Here is a 22,933-nt window from a genome sequence, read left to right as displayed (position 1 = left end):
CATCAGAGGTCTCGAATTCAAACTTTGAGGAATGAAGAAAACTTTATTGAATGAAGAAAACTTTATTGAAAGCGTCGCTTCTAAATGAGTTCTGCAATGTGCAATTTTGTCGGAGTTAGGTGGAAAATCAAATAAAAAAGTCATGACAAAAGAAAATTAAAAAGATTGGAGTATATATGAACGTTTATTATGTTTAAATTTTTGAGATAATTCTCAATTTAGGGACATTTATTGCTAAAGTCAATGAAGATAATTATGTAATGTTTTTTATCTTATAGATTAAGGACGGATATTTTATTAGAGGTTTCTAGTCTATTTTTGTATGATTATTTTTTTGCACTAGCATTTGTTTACAACAATTAGTTATTATTTTTATCAGATTACTAATTATAAATTAATATTCATGAATAATTTGATTGTGTGATATTTTTTAAAATTAGATTTCTTTTCTTATAATGTTATACTTTTATTTATCAATAATATATATTTTGGAGTATCTAGAATATAACGTTAATTTAGGCTTTGTTTGGTTTTTATTCTTTTTTGATGCTTTTGATTTCTTCCTTTTTGTTGTTTTCCTTGTATTAGATTCTTTCTAACCTTTAAAAACTTGTTATTTTCATGGAAGATTTTAGCTAAGTGATGGGGATATTGTATTTTCGTGTTATCACCTTTCATTGAGAGCAATATTTTGGAAACTCGTCACACAAATTTTTTTTATAAAAAAAATGAATTAATATTTGCCACTTGAAATTAAATACGTCTAGAAATTGAATTTCCTTTTTGAGATTTTAAGGATTTGGAATTATATTTTGTGTTTGACAAGTAACTTTTGTTGCTAATAAAATATTGAGTCCCCTAGTTATTTGTAGGTAAATAAAAACAAAAAAAAAATTATTTATTAGTTTTAAATAGTGAAGTGATAAAAAGACATGGACTATAAGGGTCTACTGTAAGCAGTCTTACCCTACATTCTTGCAAGAAGCTATTTTCAAAGTTCGAAGACGTGACTTGGTGATCACATGACAGTAACTTTACCAATAATCGTTATATCAAGATTCCACTTTAAAATAGTGAAGTGAAAATGTAAAAAAACAAAAGTTTAATTACACTAATATTCCTATAATATCATTCAATTTTGGATCACTTCTTGTATTTTAATATCAAATACTTACGCCCTATTCCAAATACTATGGAAATCTTACCCTTACACCTAAACTATCTGTATTGAAATATAATTAACAAAAATAAATTAGAATTATGTATTATCTATTTATTTAATAGGGGTGCTTAGTGCAGTTAACTCCCTAAGATAAAAAGAATCTTTAGGTGTATAATTTGGAGAGTTTTGATATTTGGTTCTGGCCAAGAAAGATTTAAATGATTGATATAATTAAACATGCAAATAAAATTAAATTAACGTGTTAAATACAAAACAAGTCAACTAATTGCTAGTTACGTATTTGTATTTTCATTCTCCTCTTCTAAAATCAGCTCAATTATCTTCGTAGCTTCTTTATATAAAAATTGGCTTTCTTACCATTTGTACTGTTTAAATGATTACAATTTGAAAAAGAGTTTTAGATTGAAATTGTATTAAAATATGTCGTTATATTTGTATGGTCATATAACACTTTTGAAATTTGCATGCATCTTAACATAACACTTGCGTCACTAGTAAAACTTCTCATTAAAATAATAAAACGAGAAGTATATAGTGTTGAAGAATCCTACTTTGGGCTCTTACACGATGATTGATCTCTTTATATGATTTGGATAATTTTCACCTCTTAAACTAATATAGGGGTTGAATTAAGTTCAATGGCTAATTATGATCTTGTCCCCCTCTGCACCTCAGCCACTCTTAAATTACCCACGATCCATCTTTTCGTCCTTAGAGGTATAAATTTACGAAGATGGGTTACTGATTTCTTACAAGGTGAATATATATACGTATGTTCTATTTATATTATAGAAGCGATCCTTACATCTTAAATAGATTTTGTGATTTAGATAAATTTGGTATCCATTCTTTACCTAGAGTTAGATGTTTTCAAATGGGATAAGGGTCTGAAATATATTTGAATTTTGATCGAAATTGTTGTTATGATATCAAACTTTGGAAAAGACCTTTTACCCCCTTGTACTATTTAATAGTGTATTTTAAAGGCATATATGTGCCCACGTGGATATAAAAAATAATGCATAATTATAAATAGTAATGTGTCCACGCGGGCACATATACATCTTTAAAATACACTATTAAATAGTTCAGAGGGTAAAAAATACGGTATTAAATAGTCTGGGGGTAACAGGTCCTCATTAAAGTTTGGTATCGTAACAGCAATTTCGACTAAAATTAAGATATTTTTCAGATTTTTATCTCTTTTCAAATAAAATATTATATACTAATTAAAAAAAAATCGTTCCACATGAACCAAATAACGTCATATACAAGGAAATAACAAGGTTCTATACTAAAAAGGACGAAAGTAAAATGAAATGAATAATATTTTTTTAAATAATTAATAATTATAAATTTTATTCAACATGCAAGGCAAACGAAAAGTGGAAAAATATTTTTTCAACGTTCGATATATTCGTTTTAGGATTGATTTTTAAAAAGTACTATTAATCTTGTTTTAAGAAAAAATAATATTTTTGGGAGTTTGGGATGTGTAACAATTAATGGAAGAAACACGAGGCTAAAGAATGAGAGGTTTCTTAACGGATGGGCAAAAAGGGGTTTACTTTACTTGCACTTCTTTACTACTTGTATACTTTATTATTCTCTCTCACACACACCAATGTCCTTCATTTTATTCATATTCACACTTTACTATATTATTGGTGGCGTAAATGTGTTGATTCAAGAGTGATCACTCAAATATCTTACGTTAAAAATTATATTAAAGTTTTGAATGTTTTTAATATTATTTTTAATTTCGTCAGCTTATACTATTACTTTTTCTCATCTCAAATTATCTGTTGCAGTTTTTAAAAATAATGTCTGAATCATATGTAGTTTAGAAGCTTAAGGATAATATTATTTTTAATTTTATCTATAATTATTCTTAAAGATTACAAATACTTCAATAGAGTAAATATTTTATGAAGATAAATTTATCTTAATATATAATAAGGTCATATGTAGTTTAGAAGCTTAAGGAAAATATTATTTTTTAATTTTATTTTTAGTAGTAATTATTGTTAAAGATTATAAATACTTCAATAAATATTTTATGAAGATAAATTTATCTTAATGTATAATAAGGTCCTAATTAATATTTTTTTTATAAACGTATAAAAAGAAAAAAATGATAGATAATTTAACATCGAGGGAGTATCAATGATTGGGTTACATTGATTTTATTCCTATCACCAAACATTTTAAAATTCACATCTTCATTTATTTATTTATTTATTAAATAAAAATACTACTACTAAAGTTTTTGTATCTGTGGGTCCCTATGTATTCTTGCACAAGTCACTTTGACCAACAAATAAAAAACAATTGATCATGCAAATGTCACTTTCAGGAAAAATCCAAAAACTCTCTCTTAAATTATAAAGTTTATGTTTTGGTTATTTTTTAATTAAAAAAACTAATAAGGTATTGTTTGAGTGACAAGAAAATCATGAGTCCAATAATCAATAATTTAGCGCCTAAAACTAGTAATCTTAATAATCTTATATAGTATATATATTGATTTTATACAATCCATCAAAGATTGTAATAGAATGTATATGATTTATTCATTTTTAACAAGAAATTTTAGGTTTGAGTTTAAGTATAAGAAAAATCACTACTCTCTTTTATACAAGCAAGCTTTCATTCATTTTTTTAATTAGATAATGTGATTTTGATATTAGTGTTTTCATATAACGTTGATAATTAGTTATACAAACGCAAAAGGCTTACGCATGGTTGGTGGAAAACAATCATACGAAAGTCGGCTGTTATGCCTCACGTCGCCTTTCTTGAACATCTCAGGAAAGGCGAATCGCGTGCATGACAAGTCATATGTTACATGCACTTTTATGATTGATTTAGCTTGACCTAAGTATAACATACAAGAGAGAAATTTGCACAAGAATAGAATTTTTGAAAGAAACCATTAATTAAGCTTTAACTTAGTTAAATTTATTTATTTTGCGCAAATGGATTCATAACCAACATTAGGTAGTAAAATCTTGACAAACTATCAAAATCTCAAATTGATGGACACACCTTGTCTTGTAACATGAATCACTAGATATTTCTAACCAAATCTTAATAGATCATTATAATATGGCCACAAATCTTATTAGGTCTCAATTGATAGACAAAACTTGCCTTGCCATAAATCTTGGCTTCTTGAGGAATCACCATAATTTGTTTTTGTAGCCAAATTTTGATGAAGCTATAACGATAGACCTGATAAAGGACATACTAACATGAATGAATAATAAAGAATGACTAACATACTTCTAGATTATTATGCTTTCGAAAAAAAATGAAACAAATGATACTTAAAGCAAATTACACATTAAAAAGAAAATCTTGTCTTTGTATTGCAAAAATGGATTCGCAACCAACATTTGTAGCCACAAATCTTATTAGGTCTCAATTGATAGGCAAAACTTGTCTTACCACAAATCCTGACTTCTAGAGGGATCACCATAATTTATATTTGCAGCCAACTTCTAATGAAGGACATACTAATAAGGATGTATAAAGGAGAATAACTGACATATTTCTAGATTATCATGCTTTTGAAAAAGTATATAAATGATACTTAAATGCAGATCACATATCGAAAAGAGAAAAAGTACTTGATAGATTGAAACATACTTTCATATAATACATTAAAATAATCTCGTAGACAAATTCATGAGTTCTATGGGGCCATAAACTATTTTTTTTTTAAAGATTTTATCAATGTTAAATGTAAATTAAAAGTAGAAAAAAAAAAGTATAGTAGAAATGAATCATGATGCCAGCTGACTTAAAATGGACTATATGCACCAATTAATTATGGCCGTATTTCTCACATGATTATGAACTGAATTGGGCCCTCTAAACTATTTATTTTAAAATTTTTTATTTGAATTGTCTTCTTCTGGTAAATAATTTTATTTTTTTCTTTCTTTTTCTATTTGTTGAATAATACTTGGTTAACTTTTTAAAGCTTTAGAATAACTTGTCAAAATTGACAAAACATGTCATTCCTTCAAAAGAAAAAAAATAATTGTCATAATGAAAGCCTGTATATAGTACTCTGTGGAGTATTTATTAAATTAATGAAGGATAATATTAACCACAAAAAGAAAAAAAGTATAGTTGAAATGATTATTTTTATTATATACATTTTAATAACTTGCCATGCAAATCATATACAATCAATCAACTTTATCTAGGTGGGTAATGATTGTATTGTGTTGCTTCAAAAATCATACCTATAAAATTACAATAAATATCCTATGTAAATTTTATATGTAGGGTCTTGAAAAATAGAATATAAGAAGATTTTATCTTTATCTTTACTTTATCTTTTATGAGGTAGAAATTGACTTGAAAGAAAAGAGAAGAATTTGAAGCAACTTATAATTTTTTTGTTATATAGTATAATATTTTCTGTTTAATTCTAAATAATTTTAAAACTTTGTCCCATTGTGTACTTTTTTTTAAAAAAATTGATAGCCTAAACACCTCCCAATTTTCTACTTAATTTCTAGAGCAAAGTTTTTTTTTAGGGTTTAGTGACTAATGGTTGCAACGGGACTTCTTTAGAGAAAAAAGAACTGGCATAAGTTTGTTTTTCTGAAGGAGTTATTTTCTAGTAGTATGTTATTATCAATTTCGGTGTATTTCATATGTTTGAAGGTCCTATTGATGCAAAGTGATTTAGAAAGAGTCTTTTTTATCGATGATGATTGGTCATGATATCTATAGCTTTGATTTTTTTCAGCTAAATTTTGATTTTGTTTTGTTTATGCAGATCGTCACGCCTAATTGACTCGACCCTTTTTCCTACCTCGTAAACTTTAACTTTGTTTTGTTCTGTACCATCGCTTGAATGAAGATACTCAATCCACATAGCCATGCATTAAATGAATTAATATTTATGAAGTTATATAACTTTTATGTTCCAACTCTAATAAATCATTCCTAATAACATAACTTTTTGTTAGAAAAGGAATCCATGGAAAGGGAAAATAATAAGAGCTTGGTGCCATTCTCAAGAAACCTAGACAGTTCTAACACGCAAATACTTATACATAATTTTAATAATTAAAACAGGTGAAAATGCTTTTTAATTGTAATTATATATAAAATGATACATGTCTATAAAAGATATTCCAATGTATATGAAAGATATGTTGGAATTTATGGGCTTTATATATATTGTGTAATTATAATACATTAGGTATGTTATTGGTAATCATTGCTATCTTAAAAAGGTTGATTCAGAACAATAGTAAGGTTTAAAATTAAATGAATCTAAAGGACGACGTCTTTTATATATTAGTTTCTAATTTAAAGATAATTGTTAAATTAGAAATACAGAAACTATGTGCATATATGTATAAATAGGGTTATGATTTCGAAATCACGTAATGTTTTTTTAGTTTTCTATCCTTGAAAATAATAATACAATTTGCATCTTTACTTGAAAGATCATTAATCTGTTTTCAATGAATTTAGAACAATTCTACTTTCAGTATTACTTTCTTGATGATTTGATATGACATATAAATGTTTTTAAAAAAAAATGACGTATTTCATCTTTTTAAGTTCTGGTTCTCTATATCGTATTTATTATAATTGTGCAATGGTAGATAAACATTTTACTTCCAAACCACACACAATTAATCTTTAAAACCTAAAAATCCCCAACCAAACTCTTTTAACATATAGTAGGAAATAAAATAGCTTAAACTGTCCCTCTCCCAACTAAAAAGGCTTTTGAAAAATGTCATTTTGTGAAACCACCTAGAGCCTTCTTCCAAAAGTAAACAAAAAAAAAAACAAAAATAGAAGAAGAAAAACAGACACAAAACAAAATAAAAAGTGAAGTTAACGTGAAGAACTTCACTTCTTTTATTTATTTCATTTCTTCTCATATATTTTATATTTACTTAATTAGTCATTTTTATGATAAATAGAGTATGATAAGGTTAACATATTTATAGTTTAATAATTACTCGTATTTTATTTGTTTCAATTTATTTGACTTGATTCAGAATAAATTAATTAATATTTGATATAAATTCAAATATAATTTGTCTTCAATATGTTTCGATTATAAGTGTTAACTAAGTGAGATGTTCTTTTGATTTTTCACAAGATATTTTATACTTTCTTTAGCACTCAACTAATCAAAATTCGTGTTGAAAAATATCACTTTAAACACAACTACATTATATCTTTATTAGGAGAATGATAAGCAACAAAAATAGAATTCGGAGTGCTAGTTAAGAAATTTATTTTGAAAAAAGAGTATCTCAAGAACTACAAAAAAAGATTAAAAATGAAAATAAAAATACTTACAATCTAAATGATAATGGTTAACTAGACACGAAACTAAGTTATTTTTTTAAAAAAACTTATAATATAAAACAAGTCATAAATATTAATCATCTCATTAATAGAATCAATCTAAAAGTTAAATTATTAGTCAATATAAAAAATGTTACTTTTTAATTTATTTTTTTCTTAATTACTATTTAGACAGTCAAATGATATTTTCTTTGATCATAACTTTTTAAGTGTAACGTACATTTAAAACTTTAATTATTACTTAATATAGAAAAATTGTTACTCCCTCCATTTCAATTTGTTTTTTTAGTTACTATCTAGACAATTAAAAGCTACATGCTTTGATCATAATGGTTAACTAGACACGGAAAAGTTTTTTTTTTTAAAAAAAACTTATAATATAAAACAAAGTCATAAATATTAATAATCCCATTAATAGCATCAATCTAATCCTTCCGTTCCAATCTATATGATATATAATGGTTAACTAGACACAATTTTTTTTAAAAAAAATTTATAATATAAAACAAGTCATAAATATTAATCATCTCATTAATAGCATCAATCTAAAAAGTTAAATTATTAGTCAACCTAAAAAATATGACTCTCTTCATTTTAATTTGTTTTTTTTTTAATTACTATTTAGACAGTCAAATAATATTTTCTTTGATCATAACTTTTTAGTGTAACGTACATTTAAAACTTTAAATATCACTTAATATAGAAAAGTTATTACTCTGTCCATTTCAATTTGTTTTTTAATTACTATCTAGACAATCAAAAGCTACTTGCTTCGATCATAGCTTTTCAAATATTCTAAATTGTTAACTATTATGACTTATTATATATTTCAAGTATAACTTATAGTAATACTTTTTATATAGCTCCTAAATTTCTAATAATATTTTAAATTATTAACTATTATGACTTATATTACTTTTTATATAGTTTTAAAACATGTAAACTACATCCAAACTCACATCAAACATTAATTAATTCAATCTTTATACTCTAATCAAATAAAATAAATTCAAAAATAATCTTTTTTTTTGTTATTGATTATAAAAAAAGAATGGATTATTATTTATATATATATTTTAATTTTTCATTCAATATTTGATATTCATATTTAAGTCTGATTAAATTTAAATTTACACTAAATTTTTTATATTAAAAATAAAATATTTCTAACAAAGACGACTTCATAGTCCATATTCAGTTACAATCTCATTCATATATTAAAAAAAAAAGTAAAAAAAAAAAACAAAACAGCTAAGCATCTGGTCACACAATAAGTTGCCTATAAGTCATTTATCTTTGCTTTTTTGTGTTTAGCCCCCCCCCCCCCCCCCCCGCCCCCCGCCCCAAACTCCCCATTTCAATGGCTTTTTCTTGGATTTTCGATTTCCGTGTCAAGCAAGCATCCATTCCTATCTTCCCTTGCTTAACCGATGGGCAATAGCCCTTCTTAGCTTACTTCATTTCTTTTTCACTATTATCCAAGTTATCATCAACACCCCACCCCACCCCCCAACCCACATCCCCACCCCACTCCACCCCTTCTTCTCCTTTTTAAAGCTTTGCTTCACTTCTAATCTTCTCAAACCTAACACCCTTTTCCCCCTTTTATACTTCTCTCTGTTTGTTTTGTATGTATCTGTTGTTTCTCTGGTGGGTTTCTTGAAAGGAATCCTGATTTTCATTTTCTTGTTTTTTTGGTGAGCTTTGGTTGTTTTCTTTATTCTATATGTATGCTTTTTAGTTTTTTAAACAATAAACACTGTTTTTGGCTATGTTTTGATTTTTTTTGAAATTTTTTTAGGCCCCGGAAATGGAGCAAGAGGGTGCACTTGTTCTAGCACCGGCGCCGGTGGGGCCGGTGNTGTATGTATGATTTTTAGTTTTTTAAACAATTGACACTGTTTTGGTTATGTTTTGATTTTTTTTAAGGCCCCGGAAATGGAGCAAGAGGGTGCACTTGTTCTAGCACCGGCGCCGGTGGGGCCGGTGACGCCGAGGAGAGCAGTGGCAGCTCCGGCGACTTCTTTAGCACCGGGATTCAGGTTTCATCCGACAGATGAGGAATTAGTGAGGTACTATTTAAGGAGGAAGGCTTGTGGGAAACCGTTTCGGATTGAGGCTGTTTCTGAAATTGATGTTTACAAATCTGAGCCATGGGACCTTAGAGGTTTGTTAATCTTTGTGAATTTTTATCATTTTTTGTGTTATATATATATTTTTTTTTGGGCAGCTGATATGAATTTTCACTTTTTTTGTGATTATATCTGCAGGTTTGCATGTGGTTTTATTGTTTGATTTTTTTGTTCATGTTATATGTTTTTTGATTTTGTGGATTTTTGATGAATTGTTTAGTTTTGTAAATTTTACTACATTTTATGATTTTATCATTTATCTGTGTGTTTTTGAGGGATGAGTTAATTTCAATTGATTGCAAAGAAATGGAGCTCAAGAGTTTTAAAAGTTTTTTATTTTTTTGCAAAGTAAGAAAAATGTATCTTGTAGGTTGATTTATCATATAGATTTGTTTAAGGGATCAGTGAATTTTTTCAATTGATTGCAAAAAAGGAGCTTCGAGTTTTAAAGTTTTGTTTGGTGGCAAGTAAGAAAAATGTATCTTTTTAAGGTTGATTTACCAAAAAGATTGAATTTTTAGTATATGGTTACAATCTTTGGTGTTTTAATGGAATTTTTTTTGCTAGTAAGAAAAATGTATTTGATTTATCATGAAGATTTGTTTAAGGGATGAGTGAATTTCAATTGATTGCGAAAAAGGAGCTTCGAGTTTTAAAGTTTTTTTTGGTGTTAGTAAGAAAAATGTATCTTTTAAGGTTGATTTACCATAAAGATTGAATTTTTAGTACATGGTTACAAATATTTGGAGTTCTAATGGAATTTTTTTTGCAAGTAAGAAAAATGTATCTTTAAGGTTGATTTATCATAAAGATTTGTTTGAGGGATGTGTTGATTTCAATTGATTGGAAAAAATGGAGCTTGGAGTTCTAATGGATTTTTTTAATAAGAAAAATGCATCTTTAAGGTTGATTTACCATAAATATAGATTTTTTAGCAAATGGATACAAATCTTTTTTTGAGTTCTAATGGTATTCTTTTTTGCAAGTAAGAAAAATGTATCTTTAAGGTTGATTTATTATAAAGATTTGTTTGAGGGATGTGTTTAATTTCAATTGATTGCAAAGAAAAATGGAGCTTGGAGTTTTAATGGATTTTTTTAAATATGAAAATTGTATCTTTAAGGTTGATTTGCCTTAAAGATTGAGTTTTTAGTATATAGATACACGTCTTTCTTTTTCGTTGTTTTTAAAGAAGAAGGGTCAGAAGGAATTGGTGATACGTAATTTAAGGTCTTTTAGCACTCTAATAAGCTGATGTATGGACAAGGTTTATACTATTATCAGTTTAAAGACTTCAGAGAAAATTCCAATGTTCATGCAAAACCTGGTGTAACGCTGCTACATAAGAAATGCATTTTTTATTTGTAACTTTGTGCAGTTTTTGTTTGGATGTGTTATCAATTTCTTGTGTGATAAGACACATTCTTCTCTTGAACTTTGTAATCATTAGTTTTGATGAATTAACTTTTGGTCTTTCTTGTACAGATTATTCATCTCTGAAGACCAGAGATTTAGAGTGGTATTTTTTCAGCCCTGTAGATAGGAAGTATGGGAATGGATCTAGACTTAATAGAGCCACTGGACAGGGCTACTGGAAAGCTACTGGAAAGGATCGTCCTGTTCGCCACAAGTCTGAGACCATTGGAATGAAGAAAACGCTTGTTTTCCATAATGGTCGAGCTCCTGATGGAAAGAGAACTAACTGGGTAATGCATGAGTACAGACTTGCCGATGAAGAATTGGAGGCAGCTGGAGTTGTGCAGGTGCGAATTTGATATTGGAAAATGTATGGATTGTAAACCTACTTCCGATTGAAGTTTTGAATTAATGTGTTCTGTTTGTTTGCGAGGAAATAGGATGCTTTTGTACTCTGTCGAATCTTCCAAAAAAGTGGATTAGGGCCTCCTAATGGCGACAGATATGCACCATTTATCGAGGAGGAATGGAATGACGACACAACTCTCATGGTTCCTGGAGGAGAGACCGAGGATGACGTGGCCAATGGTGATGAAGCACGAGTTGAGGGAAATGAGTTTGACCAGGTTCGTATTCTTGTGATCTTCTATGTACTTGATTTGTTGCATTAAATCCAAATATTGCCTATTTCTGCTCTTTGCGCCGCTACTATTAATCCGGATAAATACAACTTCCGCCCTTTTTGCCGCTGGTATTAATGCGGATAGATACCACTTACTATTACAAGAAAATATGAATGCTATTGTCGTTACATGTAGATCGGTGTTTTAATTGCAAGAATATTTGTTGTTCTTTTAGGTTTTCTTCTTTCTCCTCGTGCGGTTGCTTTTTGGAAACTCAAACCCTTTTGGCTTTTAATTGTGAGTCGTTACATGTAGAGGCAGTTTTTTTTTTCTTTTTTTCATTTGTCGTTTTCTCCTAGTATGATTATTCTTTAGAAACCTAAAGCCTTTTAGTTTTTAATTGCAAGAACATCTGCCACGTTTTAATTTCTCTTGGTTCTCTTTGTATTACTGTTCTTCAGGAGCACCGGTTTCTGTTTGAACGCGGTTGGCTCTTCCTTGGAAACCTAAACCCTTTTAGCTTTTAATTGCAAGAACATCTCCCACGTTTTATTTTCTCTTGATTGTCCTTGTATTACTATTCTTCAGAAACCGTGGTTTCTGTTAGAACGCGATAGTTTCTCCATTAGATTATGTTCAGTATTGTGTCATAATTTTTTGTTGCTCCAAGTAGAGCGTGAAGAAAACTAGTGTTTCCGAGGTTTCATTTTAGCTCACTTTTGTCCGGTGAGAGGCACAAACTCAGTTTTCTATCTAATATCCTTTTGGATTGGCTCCCACATAATGGTGTGTCAGGGATATCTCATTGGATCAGATATCCTATATATGTCCTCAACTTTCTAGCAAGGGACTAATATTCAGTCTCTCCGCTTCTCTGTCTCCAAGTATAAGTTTGCCCTTTAAAGTCGAGCTTTCGTCAATCTACTGGCCTGCCCATTTCATGCATTAAGCTAGACACCAAACCTAGATAAAGGCTTGAAGTGTTGTGGCCCGAGGTGGAGCAAACTGTGTAGGCGTAGCTCTAATCAGTCTAGAATTAGATGGATTGATTTCTCATTTTGTCGCATGTCATATAGTCAAAACTTCTTAATAAGAATAACTGAAACTGCAGATTTATCTCTTTCAGATTATGTGACGATCACAATTAGTTTTTCCAGATTATTTTTTCACAGGCAAGTGCAGTTATCACATAGGTAATAATATGTGTACTTGCGGAGTAGAGCTAGCCAATTCCTAGTTTTCGATGCCCTACCTTAAGGAGAAGCTTTTACTGCCTCTTTGTCAAGGTTACACTAGATCTACCAATTGAGTCGTGAACGTGTGATACACTCGCTTACATTAGATTACTAGATAATAAATTATTTGTTGAGAACATGTGATACACTGCCTTTTTTATGCTTTGTTTACTTTTCTCCCCCTCTTATTAGAGAATAATTCTAGTAGATGAATACCTTATTTGAACCTCCCTTAGGTAGCATTCCCTTTCCAGATAATCGTACGGGAGACTTTGGAAAGCTTGCATCAATTTTAATGACCTCATTCATTTTTTTTGAGTAGGCCAGATGAATAGCTAGGCTTCTAATTACATTCATGATCCCTTATCTTTTAAATTGATCAAACGTTGCCACAAATCGTTTATATTTTCATCCTCAAGTGTTTTATCTGGACACTCATTACTAACCCCAGGAAACGAACTTCAACTTGCAAAACTATAATGCATTAGTTTCCTAATATGGATGGAATTGTGCTTTGTTATTGAATTTATTCGTTAGAGCTCGTGTTAATTGACATAACATGCAAAACCGTGTGCAAGCATGTTGAATATTGTGATCTTATGCGTAACTTGATGCTTGGGTATGCTTTAGTATGTTCTTGGTAATTCTTTCCTTGGCGCTAACGGTTGGATGTTCAAAGCAGGATGTGCATGGGAAGGCTCCTTGCCAAAGTGAGAACCTGCTTGAGCCTCGACCTCTTTCATTTGTTTGCAAGAGGGAAAGGTCTGAGGATCTCGAACTACTCTCTTTAGCTCAAAGCAAAAGATCGAAGCATGATGATCCTAGCTCTAGCCATGCAAATGGTTCTGAAGATTCAACCACTAGCCAACAGGATCCACCAACAAAGACGATGACGACAAATTACTCCCCTACTCTCTTAACATTCCCCTTATTAGATCCCCTTGAACCAAAAGAAGCTCAACCTTCTAACTCCCTTAATTTTGACTCTTCCAATCTTGAAAAATCTGTTCCTCCAGGTTACTTGAAGTTCATTAGCAATTTAGAGAATGAGATACTAAATGTCTCGATGGAAAGGGAGACTGCGAAGATTGAAGTGATGAGAGCTCAAGCTATGATCAACATTCTTCAATCACGTCTCGATCTCTTGAACAAGGAGAACGAGGACTTGAGGAGACTCGTTCGAGGAGGTTAGCTGGTAACAACAACTCCATGTAGTTCTAGTTTTGCAGCTGTTGGCCGAGCAGAGGGCTCCGTTGTATCGGAGTCCTCCATTCTTAAAACTGTTAGAGAAAAATGAAAATGGCTGGCTATGTAATAACTTTATTTACGTAGTTTTGCTATAAACTTGTACTTATGCACCCTTAGCTATCGACATAATGTTGTCTGTTTAACTAGTTTAAATAAAGTTGAGCGCCTTCAGTTGCAATATCTAGCTTAAATAGTATAGTATTTTCAGTTTCTAAATTTTTTTTTGAGTTTCTTCAGAAGAAATTTCACTTTCACTTTCACTCAAAGGTGTTTAGTTTATATGCACCTAAATTTTTTTCGAGTTTCTTCGAAAGAAATTTCACTTTCACTTTAGAAGTTTGAAAAACTATTTTCTTGAAAGGATTTTCCTATGTTTATTAACAAGCTAAGCAAAGTATTATGCACGGTCAGTAGTTTATTTCTGCAAGGTCACACAATCAGAGGTGTCAATAATCACATTGTTACGTGCATCGAGAAATTTGACTAAATATATATTATTATTATTATTATTATTATTATTATTATTATTATCAATTATGTTAAATATATATGCAAAATTCAATATATATTTATAATAATTAACATTTAATCTTAATACATGTTAGAACAAGATAATAGAGAGTGAGCAAAAACTGGAGAAGCTGCAAGTTGTTTTTATTATTTTTACCTTAACATAAAATACACAACAATCATGTATTTATAATTATTATAAGTAAAAATTAGGCAAATCACATAGTATAAGAAGGAAATTACTTCCTATCCCTACTCTTTCATTAATTACCAAAAATCCCTTTTTTAGTGTCTTTCGGATACATAATATAGCAGCGCGAATATTTTAATTAATAAAGGGCGGATACTTAAATTATTAAGTTGTTGGCACGGATACTTTAATTAATAACGGGCGGATACTTAAATTAACGGGCGGATGCATAATATAGCAGCGCGGATACTTAAACTAATAAAGTATCCGGTTAAGTTGAATTGGGGGAAAATAAGGGATTTTTGTATTTTAGTAAAAGAGTAGGGAAATATTGAGAATAGGTAAAATAATGTTGTGTACTTAAGTAATTTGTCCAAAAAAATTTGACAATGAAAAATACTAGAGTATTAAGAATAAACAAGTTTTATCTATAAAAAAGGGCAGAAACAATAAAATCAAAACAATACAAAAATTAATAAATTGCTTAAAAAATAACTATAATTAGTTAATAATTACACAATCATTATTCATCCCCTTGTGAAGACATAAGTTTCCAATATTTGTAAGGGGTGTGAGTCGATGGAGAAATCAATAGGAAGAGCAAATTCACAACAAGGGTCTCATGACTCAACTTCACTATTTGAAAAATATCATGACACTTTGTTCAATTTTTAGGTGGAGCACATGTAAATGGTTTTATTTAGCTGATAACAATATTTGAAGCAAAGACGGATTTAAAATTTTAAATTTCTGGGTATCACCCTGCTTTGAATAGTAACCTATGGCAAAATCGATTGTGAATTTTCGAGTGTTATACTGCTTTGAATAGTAACAATCTCTAGCGCAAAGCAAGATGATACACAATTTCGACTTATACTATTGATTTAGTTAAAATTTACTTGACTCGAACTTGTATCTAGGAGTGTGCAAAAATCAAATCGATCAATAAAACAAATCGAAAAAATGTTATTGGATCATTGTTATTAGGTTAACTGGTTTTTAATGATTTTATAAAAGAAAATTATTGGGTTATCGGTTTAGTATTGGTTTTTAGTATTGGGTTATTGGGTAAACCGATAACCCATTAAGACGATTAAAATTTACTACTACACCCTTCATAAATTTTAAATATTAATAATTTAATATAACTAGACACTATATCAGTACTCTACACTACGGTTTACACACTTCACACGTCACAGTACTTCTACTTCACATTAGAAATTTCATATTATGTTTTGGTTGTAACATGTAATTGCAACTTTAGTACTACATCTATTCTTATTGATGCAATTTCTCATTATATTTCTTGTTTAACTATATAAAAACATTTGCAGCTGATTTGTTTGTCTCACTGTATCGCGCCAAATTGTTATAGAAATGAGAAATCATATATTTATTTATGAACACTTTCTTATTGGGTAAATCAAAAAGCAAACCGTTAATGACCAAAATTGATAAATCGAAAACCGATAAAGAATATCTTATTGGTTTGTTACTGATTTAGCATATTTAAAAATCAAAAACCGATAAATTAAACCAATAATACATAAAATCGAACCAAACTGACCGATGCACACCCTTACTTGTAGCCTTAAAGTGGTAAACCTGAGCATTAACTACTTGCACCATTAGTAGGATCATTGTTTGTAAGGGTGTNTTGAATACCAACTTTTATACCATAATTTATATCATATAATGCACGTTTGTTAATAGTTTTATAAAAAAAAATTCAGCTAGTAATTTTATACCACAACGAACACCACCATAATTTCTATCAAATATTACCTTTCAGGTCCAACACTAGAATGAACAATACCACATTTGCGAAATATTATTTTTCAGAATTTCAAGAAAGACTAAGAATTAGGCACAACGAAATACCAAAAAATCATCAAAAAACAATAAAATTTTATTTAATTGTATGACAAAGTAATTTCTCAAAATAAGATAATGTGATGGAAGAAATTGTTCTAAGATGAACTTCTATATAAAATTACTATCATACGAGTACACCTTCGAATCAACAGTTGAAACCTCTTTCTTCTTACCTTTCTTTTTTGTCAAATTAGGAGTCATAGATAGACCTTTCACTACCGATAACAAGATTAGGGAGACAAAGTAAATGCATTCAACTCGAAATTTAATCTCGAACACACATCAAGATTGTTAATATTGCAATTCGGCTGTCAATACCCAAATTATTTCTACAAATCGAATTCATGAAATTTTCCTATTCATGATCGTATAAATCAAAGAAAACACACAATTTTATCTCAAAATATAGATAATTTCGAAGAAAAAAAACAAGTATGAAGAAGAACCAAAATTCTTAATGAGAAAAGATGTATCCAAAAACTAATATGTGAGAGAATAAAAAATTAAATGGTGTGATTTCATGATAAAAATTAAGAGAGAGAGAAAAGAAAGAGAAATTAAAAAGGTAAAATAGTAAATTATCAATTCCATAAAATAAGCACACTACCCCAAAAAATAGTAAATAAAATCGTATTCCACGTAAAAAAAGAAGAAGTGCATTTTATTATATTGTTATGTATATATTTGTAATTAAAATGTTAATGTTGTAAATAAAAAGATTAAAATAATATTATGTAAATAATGGTCTTACATAGTATATTCTTGTAATTTTTCCATTTATAATTACAATATTCTAATGTAGAGATACAGTTATAAAGGAGACTAAATATATTCTTGTGCCTAGCCTTTGTCTGTAGAACTCTTGTTAGAGTTGAACACTAATTGACGTGTCTCAATAATATATTATATAATTTTTCGATAAAAAATATGCATCGGACCAACCTTTGTCTAAGGCGGTTCCACCCATATTTCCTTGTGGACAAAGGAAGAGATACAAACTAAGTCGGGTTTGGCAATTGAAGCAAAGCAATTACGCAACACCAAGTATAAAGGTAGACATGAACTTAATTAAAAAAAATAAAAAAACGAAATATGGCTGACTTGGTCCAATATCCTACACTTTGGAATCAAATTTAAAGTCAACATAATTTTCAACTTCTCTCAAAATCTCATTTATTTCATCGATAAATAAAATGAATTTCACGATTTTTTATTCTTGTAAAATGAAAGAAGAGGGAGAATGGAATTAGCGAGATGTAGTGTTAGCTAGGTTAGTGTAGTGCTTCCCATAAAGAAGCTATCCAGAAAATAGATTAGATAGATGAACGATAATATCAACAAATCAAACACGATAGAGAGGTCATACACAACCTTTGGATTATCACAAGCGCAACTTTGATAAAGCAAAAATAAATAAATCATATTATCAATTTACCTTTCTAAGCCGATGAACCCCAAAATTGCTCTCAATCCAACTCTTATTTTAATATATTAAATATAAAGATAATAAATTGTTCAAATTGAACCGAGAGATTTTCAAAAATAATATTTCTACCTCGACAAAAATAAAATTTGCTTGATATTTAATTGAATATATTATTATTATAATATATTGTTTTAAAATATTTGTAAGATAAGTATTATTTTTATATACTTTTGTTGCCCTTCTCATTTTTTTTTCTCCACATCTAATTATATATATATATATTGTGTCTATACATCTTATCCTTACAAAATAAAAATATCTTATTTTATTTTCCTCAAAAACTTGTCAAAGGGGCAACCAAAATATTGACGTCATCAATATACTAATCGTCTTCCTTTAAATTAAAAAGTCATCAAAATTTTCGTTACAGTTCAAAAATGGCTTTTTTCCAAGTCCATTAAACCCTAAATCTCACATACCCCAAATTCCTAAATCCTAATCTCAATTTTCTTTTTCTCTGTGTTTAGTATAAGGTCTAGATAATTTTAATTATTTTTTGAATTTTTTTTTAGTGTGGTTGATGGAATCGAGAGGATCATCGAAATTGTTGGCGCCGGGGTTCAGATTTCATCCGACGGATGAAGAATTGGTTAGATACTATCTCCGCCGGAAAATCTATGGAAGGACGTTTAAGTCTGATCTTATATCGGAGATCGATATTTACAAGGTTGAACCATGGGATCTTCCTGGTTAGTCTCTTTTAATTGAAGTTTTTATAGCTCATGATTGATGGAAATTTTTGTTTTTTTAGTTGCTTTTTGGGTTAATTGATTGTTTATGTATAGATCTATGGATTTTGAGATTATGTAATGTTAATGGGTTGGTTAGTACAGGTAAGGATTAAGAATTTAGGTGTTTGGTTTTCCCCAAATTTGTTGGTTAGTTGCTAAGAATTTTGTAAGTTGTTTGATCTTCGAGCTTTGGTGAACAGAGTTAGCTGTGTCGGTGTGTATGTGAGGTATTCGGTGTAATTTGTTGAGTAAGGTGGCCTGTACACCACCACCACCGACATACCTGGTGAAATCCCACAAGTGGGGTCTGGGAGGTTTGAGGTTGCAGGTATCTGGTGTAATTTATCGAGTAAGGTGTCCCTGTACACCACCACCACCAACATACTTGTGTGATTCCACAAGTGAACTTTGGGGAGGATGGTTTGTATGAGATAGGGAGGCTGTTTTTGATGGACCTTCAGCTCAAAAGAAGGTCTAGAGAGTGGCCCGGATACCATGGTTGTATAAAGAAAGGATTTTTGTAAGTTGTTGTATCCTCCCTTTTTCTTTGGGATTAATTGAAATCATATTGGTGAACATGGTTTATTGTGTTGGAGGTAGCAGCAGGTACCCGTGGCCTGTACACCCGTACACCACCACCAACACCAACATACGTTGTATAATCCCACATGTGGGTATGTGGTGTGTGGTTTGTAGGAGATAAGAGAGTTTCTGATGGACCTTTGGCTCAAAAGAATGGCCCTTACACCATGTCTATATAAAAGAAAGAATTTTGTGAGTTGTTGTATCCTCCTTTTTTCTTTGAGGATTAATTGAAATCATATTGGAACTTGGACTAGATGTGTGGTGAACGTGGTTTGTTGTGATGGCTTGTTCTACTTGTTAATTGTAGTAACTTTTTTGCTTTCCTGATTAAAAAGAATGTATTTTTCCTTTTGTTCCATTTGGGTCACAGTATACTTCAATTCTTCATCCAGAACTGCATTGTGCAATCGTGTGTCTATATATATTCTGACTGCAGTAGCTATTTTATCATAGTTCTCTTATGTTACTTCCCTGAAAGTTTTAAAACCAAAGCTTAGAGCTTCTTTCCATTTAGTAAAAATTGTATTGGTTGAGTTGATTGTCAGATACCTGTGAGTTATATTGTAAGCTTAATGTAATGTTATGGTTCCTTAGGCATGTCAAGGCTGAAGACAAGAGATTTGGAGTGGTACTTCTTTAGTGTTCTTGATAAGAAGTACGGTAATGGAGCAAGGACCAACCGAGCGACAGAAAAAGGCTACTGGAAGACAACCGGAAAGGATAGGGCTGTCCATCGTAATAAGTCTCAGGTTGTTGGGATGAAGAAGACTCTAGTTTATCACAATGGTCGTGCTCCAAAGGGTCAGAGAACTAATTGGGTGATGCATGAATACAGACTGATTGATGAGGCGCTAGATAACGCTGGAATTCCTCAGGTACCTGATGGTTCTTATTTTTTTTCTATATTTTTATAAAGATTGTTTGTATATAATCATGTTTGTCTTTGGCGGATAGTGACTTTTTTTTCAATTTGTGTAAAATTTATAAGCATCTCACATCCTTATCCAGTTCCCTCAAAGCTGCTTCTGGAGGGAAATAGAAAAATGCTGAAGGTAAGTAGTCAGATGGACAGAGTGAATGCAAATTTTCTTTCTACTCCCTTGCCCTTGTTTGGGAGTGCTTGTGGGGTCGTTGCCGTTTTTCCTCTCTTGGGGGCATATTTCCTGTAATTTGTTTACATAGTTTCATTACCTTCTCTTATTTTCTTCTCTTTTTCCTTTTTTGGCGAAAAGGATGCATTTGTTTTATGCAGAGTCTTCCAGAAGAGTGGTGCAGGGCCGAAGAATGGGGAACAGTATGGGGCACCTTTTATAGAGGAGGAATGGGAAGATGATGAGTTACAAGTTCTTCCGAAGGATGAGACTGCTGAGGATTTTGTATTTGGTGATGATATTTATTTAGATGCAAATGAACTTGACCAGGTATTGTCACAGATGAATGTGTTATTTTTCCCTATGTTTTATGCATGTTTGGGTGATGCGGAAAGCCTGTTCTCTTTCTCTCTCCCCACTGTCTGTGTCTTTCTCATGAACTGCATAAACTGTTCTAGATTGACACTTTACATAGTCTTTGTAAGTATTATAATATGATAGAAGCTGACTCTCACTTTGCTGTATCGCTATATGTTAGTAATGGGTTGTAGCTTGTCATTGCGACCAACAGGTGACTGTTACTCTAAAAACGGACATTTTGGTCATGCCCAATTTAGTTGTATCTCTTATTTGACAAGGTGTACAGTCCTTGTTTGAAACTTAATCCCGGTGAAATTTTGTTGAATCCTACAATGAAGGTTTAACCTATATGTTCTGATTTCTGGTAATTCTTCTCTTGCACCCAGATTCTTGGGACGGACAAAGCTGTGGCTGGTGCTTCCCTTCCTTTGGATTATTCTTATGGTGAAAATGGAAGTACGGAGGAGACAAATAACTCCTCTGATACTCAAAATTGGCTGCAGCAACCTGACGAGCTTAAACCAATTGATCTAGCTGTGCAACAGAATTTTAATGCTGAGCAAGTCAATCATGAATATATTGGTGAATCAAGCAAGAACATGAACTCTGAAGATGGGGATTACTTGCTTAATGAACCAATTGTAAATGGGACTGATGATCTCCAATTTAACGATGAAGCTTTCCTCGAAGCTAATGATCTTTCAAATCCCGTTCAGGTTGACAGCTCTGGTTTCGACATGTTTGAGGAATACCTTACTTACTTTGATGCAAATGATGACTTCCAGAATATGAGTTTTGATCCTTCAGTTTTCTTTGGAAATGATGATCAAATTTCTGATCAAGCACTACTGCCTGAGAAGGTAACTTTATTTTCCAGCTTCACTCTCCTCTTAGCTGTCCTAGTGGTTATGCTGAGGCTTACATATTGTGTTTTCTATTATGTGGCAGGACGTTGGCGAGGTAACTCAGCAACCTATTGCGCCCAATGAAGGGTTTGGTGAAGATAAGAATGGTTTTGCAGCGTCCTCCAAATTGGTACCAACTAAATTTGGATTAGGTAATGATGAGACTATTTTGACTTTTTTACCCATTGATATTTTGTTATTTGGCTTTGCACCAGTATTAGTCTTAACTTTTCTGGAAATCGGGCTTCTTTTCCCTTAATATTTGTTATTTGCTTTTCAATATTGCAGATTATCAGCTTCCATTTATGAAGCAGGCAAGCCAGATGTTGGGCAATATTCATGCTCCTCCAGCATTTGCTTCAGAGTTCCCTACAAAAGATGCAATTCTCCGTCTGAACTCATTGTCTCGGTCAGCTAGTTCAGTTCAGGTCACTGCTGATCTAATTCAAATTAGAGACATGTCTACTGCTGGCAATGGGAAGAGATGGCCATTGGGCAAACATGTGTATTACAACATTATCCTATCTCTTGGCCTGTCACGGGGTAGTAGTGATGACTCTTCCATGGATTCATTTCATAGCATTCATCCAGCAAAGACTACTTCGACAATTTCCAGAGGCTGGTTCTGTTATCTATTTTTTTCGTTCCTAATGCTTTTGATGAGCCTCAGAATCGGAACCACAATCTGTGCCAGTTAAGGTTTCAGCACTATAGGAGACTTGATCACCAAAGCTCAAGGTGGATGTTATCATACATACTCTGGTCTATTATTGCATCTCAATTAAAACTTTGATACTGCATCTGTAGAAGATAGTCCCCCCCTCCTTTTTTAGCCTTTTTTGGGTAGTTAAGTTATATAAAAGTACAGTGTTGCAGTCTCTGATTGGATCATAATAAGTTTCCAGCCTTGAAAGCTTTGAACATATTATTTATAGCTGTTTTTGAGGTTTTATTTGGAAGCATGAAGGGAAAAGGCCTGCTACATTCTACCCTCCCTGGA

General features: G+C 30.9%; 2 protein-coding genes across 2 annotated transcripts; both read left to right on the top strand.

Moving 5' to 3' along the window:
• The first annotated feature begins 8,887 nt into the window (after positions 1-8,887).
• LOC125844003 (NAC domain containing protein 52-like) lies at positions 8,888-14,375 on the top strand. Its single transcript, XM_049523220.1, has 5 exons — positions 8,888-9,240; positions 9,473-9,710; positions 11,161-11,438; positions 11,532-11,717; positions 13,632-14,375. Exons 2-5 carry the CDS (start codon positions 9,482-9,484, stop codon positions 14,139-14,141), a joined length of 1,203 nt encoding a protein of 400 aa, XP_049379177.1. The 5' UTR covers positions 8,888-9,240; positions 9,473-9,481; the 3' UTR covers positions 14,142-14,375.
• Positions 14,376-18,626: 4,251 nt separating this feature from the next.
• Positions 18,627-22,871, top strand: LOC125844000 (NAC domain-containing protein 53-like). Its single transcript, XM_049523217.1, has 6 exons — positions 18,627-18,950; positions 20,172-20,452; positions 20,810-20,998; positions 21,415-21,888; positions 21,977-22,085; positions 22,222-22,871. Exons 1-6 carry the CDS (start codon positions 18,782-18,784, stop codon positions 22,629-22,631), a joined length of 1,632 nt encoding a protein of 543 aa, XP_049379174.1. The 5' UTR covers positions 18,627-18,781; the 3' UTR covers positions 22,632-22,871.
• Positions 22,872-22,933: the final 62 nt, after the last annotated feature.

This window comes from Solanum stenotomum, chromosome 11 (genome assembly GCF_019186545.1).
Source record: "Solanum stenotomum isolate F172 chromosome 11, ASM1918654v1, whole genome shotgun sequence".
Lineage (NCBI taxonomy): Eukaryota > Viridiplantae > Streptophyta > Magnoliopsida > Solanales > Solanaceae > Solanum > Solanum stenotomum.
Note: the sequence above shows the minus strand (reverse complement) of the source record. Positions and strands in the feature narration are given on the sequence as shown.

What these genes read in the sequence shown, in the direction of transcription:
- LOC125844003 (XM_049523220.1), top strand. Translation starts at nt 9,482, where the DNA reads ATGGAGCAAGAGGGTGCACTTGTTCTAGCACCGGCGCCGGTGGGGCCG. An exon ending in AGGCAGCTGGAGTTGTGCAG is followed by an intron (nt 11,439 to 11,531) that starts GTGCGAATTTGA and finishes GCGAGGAAATAG; the next exon opens with GATGCTTTTGTACTCTGTCG. An exon ending in AGGGAAATGAGTTTGACCAG is followed by an intron (nt 11,718 to 13,631) that starts GTTCGTATTCTT and finishes TGTTCAAAGCAG; the next exon opens with GATGTGCATGGGAAGGCTCC.
- LOC125844000 (XM_049523217.1), top strand. Translation starts at nt 18,782, where the DNA reads ATGGAATCGAGAGGATCATCGAAATTGTTGGCGCCGGGGTTCAGATTT. An exon ending in TGAACCATGGGATCTTCCTG is followed by an intron (nt 18,951 to 20,171) that starts GTTAGTCTCTTT and finishes ATGGTTCCTTAG; the next exon opens with GCATGTCAAGGCTGAAGACA. An exon ending in AAGCACTACTGCCTGAGAAG is followed by an intron (nt 21,889 to 21,976) that starts GTAACTTTATTT and finishes ATTATGTGGCAG; the next exon opens with GACGTTGGCGAGGTAACTCA.